At 41.5% G+C, this 10,929-nt stretch overlaps 1 protein-coding gene across 1 annotated transcript; it reads right to left on the minus strand.

Annotated features, from left to right (window-relative positions):
• Positions 1-2,993: 2,993 nt before the first annotated feature.
• On the minus strand, positions 2,994-5,535 carry LOC105058233 (uncharacterized TPR repeat-containing protein At1g05150). The gene has a single exon (XM_010941104.4). It carries the CDS (start codon positions 5,402-5,404, stop codon positions 3,092-3,094), a length of 2,313 nt encoding a protein of 770 aa, XP_010939406.1. The 5' UTR covers positions 5,405-5,535; the 3' UTR covers positions 2,994-3,091.
• Positions 5,536-10,929: the final 5,394 nt, after the last annotated feature.

Genomic DNA, 10,929 nt, shown 5'->3' on the forward strand with positions numbered 1-10,929 from the left:
TAATTCACTCATCACTAGAAAATTTGTCTTCCTTTATCTTCCCTTAGTATGTCTTTAAGTAAAGGCAGCCAGGAAGTTTTTTCAAGAGAAAATCCTTAAATCCCCCCAATAATGTTTGCAAAAATGAAACCTCTTTTTTTTTTTTTTTTTTCAATTTTATCAGCTTTAATCTTTGTCAGAGTAAGCTTGGGAACACCTCTAGGAGGTCTAAGCGATTTAATCATCCAATGTAAATGTTCAGCAAATTACATGTGCAAAATATCTCTCATGCATCATTCCTTTCACCTAGGCCAGTCTCTAGTTGATTTTGTGCAAGCATGAAGCACCGGATTTAAGTTCATATCTCACATTTGTCTTCACACTGAATTAGTATTAGAATCTGAAAATCTAAACCTAGAATTCCATTTTATTTGCTGTCGTACCACATCATGCCAATAGTTTGCGTTAGTGAGAGCGTAGATTTCATCACATGTGCAAATGTTGCATATTTAAGGTTTCCCAGAGCTGCATCAATACCAAAGGGAAGAAAAGAAAAAAAAAAATGAAAAAGGCTAGATACATACAAGCACTATGTTTGCATATGATAACCACTGATATCCATCTACCATATATTGTTCATCTTTCATGTATGGATGTATGATTGTTTACCATGTATATCCCCATAATGCCTATCTTATGTGGCTGACTGCACAATAGTTTTATTACATTGTTTACCCAGCCCTGCTTAGCATATTTAGCCTGTTGTAGAAATGCACATATTCATGTGTAGGTCACTGAAGTTGTACAGATAGGTATTTATCACAAGGGAATAAATCAACTTATATCTCACATATTCCACACTGTGTCAATTGCCACCAAGTTGTTCCTTCCTAAGTGCCTTAAAGAACATGTTATCAAGCATCCACTTAATTAAATAATAGCTTCTTTGCATTCGACTTTCTCCTCGATAAACTAATACTAAGTGTTTGACTATCTAATATTATTTAACTGATTATTAGCTATACATGTAAGCAAATTCCTTATTTAATACGAGAGACAGAATGTTAGAGAAAAATATAGCATAATTTTTGGTTTCTGTAGATAGACTTCCTTTTCAATAGATACACTCCTGTTGATTCTTCGTTCAAACAATGTTTTAGAAAAAGAGACAAAAAAGTGGGAGATCAGTTATTCGCTCACACATAATGAGCAGTGAAAAAAAATGCAAGTGGCAGAAACTAGCAGAAAATCAAATCCTGACAATTTCATTCACTGATGGGATCACATCCATCCATCCGTTGATCCCACAGAAAAATCTAGTCCACCTTATTTAATTTCTGAACATAGCATGAGCTCTGATGGGTAACAACATGATGAGCAAGGATGCATATTAAAGGCATGTGTTTAATGGCAGAACCAAACATACCAATCTTTAATTTGCATCAAATAATATTTTTTTAACATGAAATGGCCTTAACAAAAATAACTGGGAACCATATTTCGTAAGATAAAACCAGTACAAGCAAGAAAAGTCATAAACTGAAAAAAAGAAATACTATCAAAATCATTATCAATTTTCAAAATTTACAAGGTGATCATCCATCAAATAAAATTAACATAATAGGTAATCACTTTTAATATTATTTTACGTGGAAACATCCTATGATGCTTATCTGGCTGATAATCCTTAAAAAGAAATGATAGAAATGAAAGATAAAGATAATGATAAACTCAACGGCATTACCATGAAATGCTTCCTGAGCTGATGTTTAATCAATATGGAGAAGCAGAATACACAAGTATATTTGTCAGCATCATAATTCACAGTATAAATCCCTCTGTTTTCATGCTTCCATTAATTATCATCATCTTCACATCCTAGTAGGCAAAATGGATATGAGAGAAGATTATAGAATATTTTATGACTAGCTCTTTGACAAAAACATTATGCAAACTTTGTGTATATGCAGTGTAGAAGGTAGAATCAGAATAGGACAAATTTGAAGCAAATAAGAAGTATAACACTGCTAAACAAGATAGAAGTACAGTTCTCACAATTATTCAATTAAAAAACTATACTTCCTGGTCATATCGTACGATGCAACTTAGCTAAAAACATCATGTAGATCTCACCAAAGATCGAAAAGATGATTCAGTGTTGTTCAGAAATGTAATGACTGATTACGTGCACACTTATTTGCACAGCCCTCCATGAGAAACCGAGAAGATTACTTCTTCCATCATGGCTGATACTGCCTCCTCTACACCATAATTACAAGTGGAAATACGGATCATTCTCTTGTTTGCACTTGATGACATGCACAAGGAAGTTGCAACGAATACAATCTATCATCCATGGAAGGAGTGTGAAACAGGTGCTCATTCAATGCTTAAGTGGCCCAAAAGACTACTTTTTGTTCTGTTGAGCACCCAAATCATAAGGAAGTATTGCTCAGTGAGTGATTGACCCCTTAGGTCATTAGTTTAGGATCAATGTAAACACTCGTCATGTTCTAATTATCTAATCAAATCATCGATTTCATATCTCTTTTGAGCTTTATCATGTCAGAGCCAACATGTCTCTCAATCTTGTTCAATTACCTGGCAATAATTTGGGAATCTTCATATTCCCCATCCTTAGACCAGAGATAATCCAAACACATAAAGAAGAGAAATCTTTCAAAAAAACAAAAAACAAGAATGAATCATTGCAAATCTAGTGTCAACCTTCCATCTTCTTGAGGTTCGAAACCAATATTAACTGTGTTTTGCTTAACACTTTGTACCATCTAGTGTCAAATACAAAATTCAGAAAGAACTTAATAATACTGACATATATATTCCAGTACGAATGGAAATAGAAAATCCAAAATAAATCTATCAAAACATATTGAGAATATCAGACTATTCGAATCACCATTACATCTCTTGCATACGAGCATTTATAAAGAAAAATTTTATGTTACGTGCATTCATTCTATGAAAACAAATGATGTAATTCTGTAGATGGATAGTTTGCAAGGCATAAGCGTACTTTGTGTAACACATGTAGGCAAATTATTGGATCTTCAACACTTGAAAATGGCAGAGCATTTAATTACATAAGTTCACATTAATAGGTTTTTGGATGTAAATTAAAACACAAGGACTTATCTCTCACGGATTCAGTCAAGTTTCCATACTCTTTGAACTCATAATCCTCCCGCTTGAAATTAGATGGCACCTTCCCTTCACTGTAGCAACGACTGCAGAGGTTGAAATTATACCGTGTCTCCTTAAATATAGACCCTACGATTGGATACTGACACATAAAACAGGTACGCCGGCCATGGCGAATCCGATCACCAGCTTCGAGCTTCACCAATGTGTCCAATATGCCAAAACCCCTGTCTGGATCATCAAACATCTCGACGAACTCACGGAAAGAGATCCTTGAGACATCAGGCATGCCATGCACTGCAATCATATCACTAGAATCATGTGAAGGGATATAAACAGCCCTCAGCAGCTTAATATAAGCAACTGCATCACATCTTCTGATTTCGGCCCTGTATTCGTTGTTAGGCCGCCATAAAAGTGCATCAAAGGCCACTCTTTTCCGCTTGCCGGCAGGACCCGAGCAGATCGGAGCGAGAACAGCAAAGAACATGCCCAAATCCACCCGGGCAGAGGCGGAAGCAACCATGACGGAGAGAACCTTCTCATTGATTGCTTTGAACGCCTCTTCGAACATCTCACCTTTGAGAAAATGAAGCGTCTTGTGGACAATTCTTTCCAAGGCAACCCTGTGAATAGATTTCTCAGGAGCACGGCTACCAGAATAAGATATAGGGACATCATTCTGATTCAATTCCTTCTTCAAAAGATCCACATTGCAGCAGCTTAACCTTGTGAGCTTTTGGAAGGCTCTGATTTCCAGTGCATCAGCCAAATCCTGTCTCACCACAGACTCCAACCCCACCATCCTGAACTTGGAAGGATCCACCAAGAGAAAAGACTCATCTCCATTCCCATCAGGCAGTGGCTTCTTCTTCTTCTTCTTCTTGTCCTTCTTCTTCAGCTTCTTGAGGTGGGCAATTGCATCATAGAGCTCCACCCTCTTTGTCATCTTGAAGGCCTCCTTAAGTGCCTTTCTGGCCTCCTCAGCCTCCCCAGCCCCTAGCAGTGACACCGCCTTGTTCAGCTGCGCCTGCCAGTGGTTGGGGCAAATCGTCAGCACCCTGGTGTACATCTCCGTGGCTCTCGCAAACCTCCCCGAATCCATAAACAATCCTCCAAGATTATACAATGCATCCACATGCCCGGGCTTCAAATCAATGGCCTTCTGGAACTCCTGCACCGCCCTCTCGTCCTCCCCCAATGCATGCAGGACCGAGCCGAGATCGCAGCGGGCGTCGGCGTAGTCCGGCCTCAACAAGACCGCCTCCTCCAACGCCTTCTTGGCATCCTGGTACTCGCCGACGCCGAAAAGAGCGCTGCCGAGGAGCTTCAGAGCTCTGAAATGGGTGGGGCAGAGAATGGCCGCCTCTCGGTAGTGCTCGCAAGCACCAAGGAGCATTCCCTCCCCTTCCATGGAAACGCCAAGATTGACGTGGATCTGGGGGAGGAGATGTGCCCATCGGTCCACCCCGGCCTCGGCGGCCTCGAGAGCGAGCAAGAGTTCCCCTCTAGCCTCCGCGTGCTTACGGAGGGCGCAGAGGGAGTTCCCAGCGTGGAAGTGGGAGCGGGCGTCGGTTGGCTGCAGCTCGCTGGCACGGTGGAAGCTGGCGAGAGCTTCCTGGTATAACTGCTGCTTGTAGAGTGCTCGACCAATGGCCATGTGGCCGTCGAACGCCTCCTCCTGTAATACAGCAGTGTCGGCGCGGCCGCGGAGAGCGGCAAGCTCCTTGAGGAAGAGGACATAGTGGGGCCCGCTCTCGTCCCAGAGCACCGGCCTCTCGGTGGAGTCGCCGGAGCCGAGATCCCGGGACCACCCGGAGTCCGAGAAGCTAGCGAAGCTATTGCCATCCTTGGACATTTGTTTCGAGCGGAGGCGTTTGATGAGGATCTCGAGGTCGTCGAGGATGGCGGAGGTGGACTCAGAGACAACGCGGTGGTTGGGGTCGGGGGAGGCGGCAGTGGAGGAGGAGGAGGAGGAGGGGGCATGGAAGGAGAGGGCTTGGAAGTCGCGATCGACGTCGCCGGTGCCGTCGTCGTAGGTGCGTCGGAGGCCGTCGAGGGTGAGGCCGGGACCAGGAATGGTGAAGTCGGCGTAGGTGCGGAAGACCTCGTCGAGGATGGCGCTTAGCTGCTCGTCGGTGAACTTGACGTGGGGGTTGACGGCGGCCACGAGGTTGGCCATCTCCTCCCGGTCGAGCCCGCCATCGCCGTTGACGTCGAACTGCTCGAAGATTTGCCTCGCCTTCTCGGTTCGAGACAAATCCATCCTCCCCCCCCTCTATCTCTCTCCCGTCCCTGGCTCACATTCTGCTTTATTTTAGAAACGTGAAGATAATGGCAAGAGAAGGGAGGGACGGACGAAGAGGTGAAAGAAACGGAAGAGATTACTATTGTTGGGGGGAAGTGAGCTGGCGTTAAGGTCAAAGAAGCGGGGGAGAGTCGGTTTGGTGTTCGGTTTGGAACATCATTTCTTGGGTACCAAGCTGTGGTTAACGGGTCTTATTTGGCGGCGAGCTTGTTGTACGGCTGCGATTTTAGTGAATGGTGTTATGCTGTTTAGCCCGGTTCCGGAAGTCAGTTCACATGGAAAGTTTTAACGGTCATCTTTGTCCGTTCCAACAGGGATGTCTTGCTGTTGTGATGGAGGCATCTTTTTTGGCTTTCCTATATTTTAGCCCAAAGCTGGCTGGGAAACGAGTGGGTAAGGGAAACGGCTAAAGAGTTCGGAGAAACGGATTGCATTGTAATTTTGGACTTTGGAGCGCTGGTAAAAAAAGAAGGTAAAATAGGACGGGATTTGAGGACGACAGGTGTCGAAATTGTGAGAGAGATGATAAACAGGGAAAGCAGATGGACGGAGGAGATTGGATACACCAGTGCTGTCAGAAGTGTTCCGCTTGGTGGCCTCGGCTTCACAAATTTCGCGTCGTTCGTACGGCCTGGGTGGCTCCCGCCTGTTCTTCCGTGGGGCCTTTTTTGTGTCCGGCTGACCACCTCGCGTAAATTTTGTCGTTCGGCCTCGCCGACAGGAGCAACGTCAAGGTTTGTCTGACATGACTCGTTCAAGATGGTAAAAAATATGAATCTAAACCGTAAAATCTGAGAATTACTGCCGTTCTCTGAATTTTAATATTTAAGAAATAAAATATCATGGACCATACGGTAATTAGGATATTTTTGATTTTTTTTAAAAAAATAACGAATAGACCGTGAAGAAATAATTACATGGCCTCTCTGACTCAAATTGGCTTATGTGGGCTGCGTGTGTGATAGATGGAATAGGGATGGTAACGGTCGGACATGAGAGTTGCAACGGTCAATGTTCATGTCGATTTTATAATTAAAAATTTTATATCTATAATTATTTTATATTTATTTTAAATTAAATTAAATAAAATTAAATAATAAAAAATTTAAATCAGATCGAATATATAAAAGAGATTAAATCCAACCATATAAAATATTTTTTATATAAATATTATAAAATAATTATAATTTTTAAAAATAAATTTAAATTAAGATTATATTAGAATGAATTCGAAGTGAGATATATCATTATTCATATTTAATTTAAATTTATTTTAAATATTTTTTTAAAAAATTATATTTATTTTAAATTTATTTTTAGTTGGATAAAATTTAGCCTATTCAAATCGGATCGTATTGGATATAAAATTATCATCCCTGGCCATAAAAATCCCTGTGCCCTGAGCATCATCTTACTACTACGCAATGCAGCAACCATATATCACAGCAGGTCGATATCTCGAAGGCTTAAGCAACGTTGTGGAACATCAAGGCTTTGGCCCATTTTACTACCAAAGTTGGTCTACACCGTCGCAGTTGGGCCTTTGGTTATGCTTGGATTGAGTGGAATATAGAAGTAGGTCTAAATATATTTAGGATTTCTCTGGGGCTGAAAGCCTGATATGCCCATTAGGCATATTTATACTATATCAGAAAATGAGAGTCTGAAGTTTTTTCTGTCCAATTTTCTTCTTATAATTCTATTCTCATAATTTATCAAATCTTAGTACATCTCAGGAGCATGTTGATGTATTCTTTTCTTAAAGATTTTCTTTTCAGTGTAGAAATATACTCTTTAAAGGATACGAGTCCCTCTTATTTCAACCTCAGATATCACATCTCTCTCTCTCTCTCTCTCCATCTCCCTCTGCAACCCCACGCGCCCCCCCCCCCCCCCCCCCCCCCCCACCCATTTTAATGCTATCTAAAAATTTCTTAATTGGATGCCTATCTGATGAATGCCTTCAACCTAATTTATTAGTTTTCTTTTTCTTTTAAGGTAAAGTCGAATTAAAAATATAGAAATGAAATGGATAAACATAGTAATAAATACGGACTGGTGACTTATTGCTCTCACAACACCTAGACACCTGCAGAATTCCAAGCTTAAGAGAAATCCTGCCAGTGAGGAAAGATTTGATTTTATTAAATTTACTTTTACATGGCATTTAGTTTAGTAGTATAGCAGTACGGTAGCAAGCCCCTCCAATTTAGACAACTTGAGAGTTTATATAAATTGATAGAAACCTCTTAGATTTGGATCTTGCTTTAACCAAGCAAAGTTTGTTCTCTGACTATTTTGAAGCTATGAATATGGGTGTAAGAAAAGTTGACCCTATTGAAACAAACTATCAATCAATCCCCTTCCTTGATATCCCAACATTCATGTTCAGTTTGGAAATCCAACCCAACTTGATACAAATTATATCCTACACAATCTAACTCCAACTAGACATGAATCCCAGCTTGAGTTGACACAGATCATGTAGTTCAGATGCTAGACTTGCAATCAAGCATTTAGATATCTGTTTGGGCTTCGTCATAACCTACCTAATCATGATCAGTAACAAAGTGAAAAGTGCAAGGTGCATCCATGGTAGCATACACAAAAAGTACATGATAAACTCTCTAAGAACAAGTTACTTGGATGTCCCTCGGCCAGTGCCCTAATCAAAAGAAGGCAAGAGGTTATTATGTTTGTAAGTGCATGTTAATTTGGGGCTGTTTATAAAGGATTATGATGTAGCGCCAATCATAGCCTGACATGTGGCACTATTGGAGGAGGACCTAGTTACGCATCCTCATCTCCGACGTACTACTAATTTTCTCTTCGGACCTTGTTCTACTCATTTGTCCCCTAGGGCTTTATCTGATTTGAACATTAATGGAGGGCCTCTGATTGGATGAGTTCCAACAACCTTCGATCTTCATGCTTCCTACCCCATGTAGATTGGAGCTCTTTTTTCAAACATAAATTCGTCCATTGGATAGCGACCGGTCTCAAATATACTTCAAGAAACAACGGATACTTCAGTAAATTATAAATTATATCTATAATTTTTAAATTATATTAAATTTTTAAAAATAAATTTTAAACTATAAAAATCTAAATTTTAACCTTCGAACTTTCTGAACTGCTTTAATATTATATTTTATCTATTTTTAGATATCTTTTTCGTACCTAAAATCCTACGTGGCAGTCACCGGTGCTTATGTGGCAATCATCGATGCTGATCTAGAATAAAAAAATAATATTTTTATTTTTTATAAATTTGATAAGTAAAAAATATTATTTTATTATTATTTTTATTTTTTTCGTTCTTCTTTTTCTCCTTCCTTCCGACCGACCACTTCAGCCGCACCTCCACCCGCCCCGATGCCTCACCCCCTGGCACCCGTCCAGCCGCAACCCCTTCGACTACACCCCCATCCCCTCCGGCCGCACCCCTTCTGACTGCACCCCCGCTCGCCCCGACCCCCCTCTTCGGTGCTGGTGGGTTGTGCGCTGGTGCCCCCCGGCCCCATCCCGCCCCACCCTAGTGCAGAGGATCAGTTCTCCTCTCTCCTTCGCGATGCACCGTACTGGCCACTAACGAAGCCTAAGGGTGGCGCCCGCATCCTCTCCTTCATCCTCCAGGCCGTCGTCATGACGGTGGCTTTGGCCCTTTTCTTCCTCTTCATCGATATCGTGGCCATCGTCCTCCTCCATCTCTGCATCGCCGACTGTGCCCTTCGTCACCGTCGCCGCCTCCAGTCCCGAAGCTATCACCTCTGCATGCACCCATGGTTCCCATCGCCCGCCCCTGGGCCTCCATCTTCAATCATGGGGGCACACAGAGGCATGACGGGGTGGGGCTGGGGGGCTATGGCGGAGATGGATGGCAAGGGGGCTGCAGCGGAGAAGGAAGGTAGCACGATCGCAGGAGGGAAGGGGGGGTGGCACAGGTTGGGGGGTGGTCGGGGGGGGGGGCTGCAGCGACAGTCGACGACGGTGCAGCCGTGGGAGGGAAAGGGGTGGCATGAGATGGGGGGGTAGCTGCAGCGAAGAAAGACGGAGGTCGTGAGGGAGAGGGGATAGCAATTTTTTTTTAACTTTTAATACCACATAAATATTGAATTTTACCATGTAAATACTGGATTTTGCCAGGTCAACATCGGAGGTTGCCACGTTAGCCTTTCGATGAGAGAAAATGGCCGGAATCTACTCCGAAGATAATATTAAAATAGTTTGAAAAGTTGAGAGACTAAAGTTTAGACTTTTATAGTTTAGGAACCATTTAAAAAAATTCGATTTAGTTCAGAGATTATAAATATAATTTATTTTAAAAAATATATATGTTAAGAAAAATAAGTATTTGATCGTGATATCTTAAAAATAATTTAATAAAATAATAAATTAAAAAAAATATTTCTAGAAGGAATAAATAAATTTAATTTTTGATGAAAAAGAATCAGATCGGAAGCAAAATGGCACAACCACATGAGCGAGCTCCTTGTGTAATACTCATGTGGAATTTTTAAGCATATGTTGCTATTGCGGCTGATCTCCAGTTTGAGGATGAAATCGGTGTAATTGAAGAGAATGGAGATCGATTGAATGGTTGAACTCCCAGATGAAAGGGTAGATTCATAAAAAATATATATATATTTATCAAAATTTTTTTTAATAAAGATCCTTCGATATTCAAATTAATTAAGAATTAATGAATAATGAAAGAGAAAAAGCGGACAAAAAAAGAGAATGGAAGGGACTTGAGGGGATCGAGTTATTTGAGGATTTCTGGGGGTGGTTGATGGTTGAGCAACGATTATACCTATGGGGATCGCTCTCCTCGCATGCAATATATAGTCAGGGTGAGATACGGTTTCAAATGTCTCACTCGTACCGTTAAAATAGGATACCGATTTTGAATATAACAGCAATAACACGTCCTAGATCGATAGAATTTTATTTTGGACCATCTATAGCCGAGATGAATAGGTCGGTTAGCCTGAGCTGGACCCTCCTCAACATATGTTGAGGTCAGAGGGAATCTTCCACCCCACCCCAACCAAAAAATAGAAAAATCAGTTTTTTTTTTTTTTTTTTTCTTTTTTGAGGGGGGAAAAAAAAGCCCTCTTCCTGGAAAGCGGCCCTGCGGCCGGAAATGGACAGAACACGGTTTCTGGAGGAAACGGATAACGGAAGATCAACGACCGTGTTGACCTTAACCTCTAGATCTCCGACACGTGCCCTGGTAGGACCTACCCTTCGTTGGATTCCCCTTTCGACGGGGCCACCTCATTTAAAAGGGCAGCCGACTGAGAGTGTTTCCGCCTTTGACCGTGTCACGTGATGTAACGTCGTGAAATCTGGGTCTTTTTTCCTATTCCTTCTCTCTAATAATGCGGTTCCCACCAGAAGAAACGCAAACAGAAAACAAGCAGAGAAAAATTCTATACTTTATTCAATTAAATGTACCGCCCAATTCTTATATATAGCTC

The sequence above is a fragment of the Elaeis guineensis genome, chromosome 15 (genome assembly GCF_000442705.2).
Source record: "Elaeis guineensis isolate ETL-2024a chromosome 15, EG11, whole genome shotgun sequence".
Classification (NCBI taxonomy): domain Eukaryota; kingdom Viridiplantae; phylum Streptophyta; class Magnoliopsida; order Arecales; family Arecaceae; genus Elaeis; species Elaeis guineensis.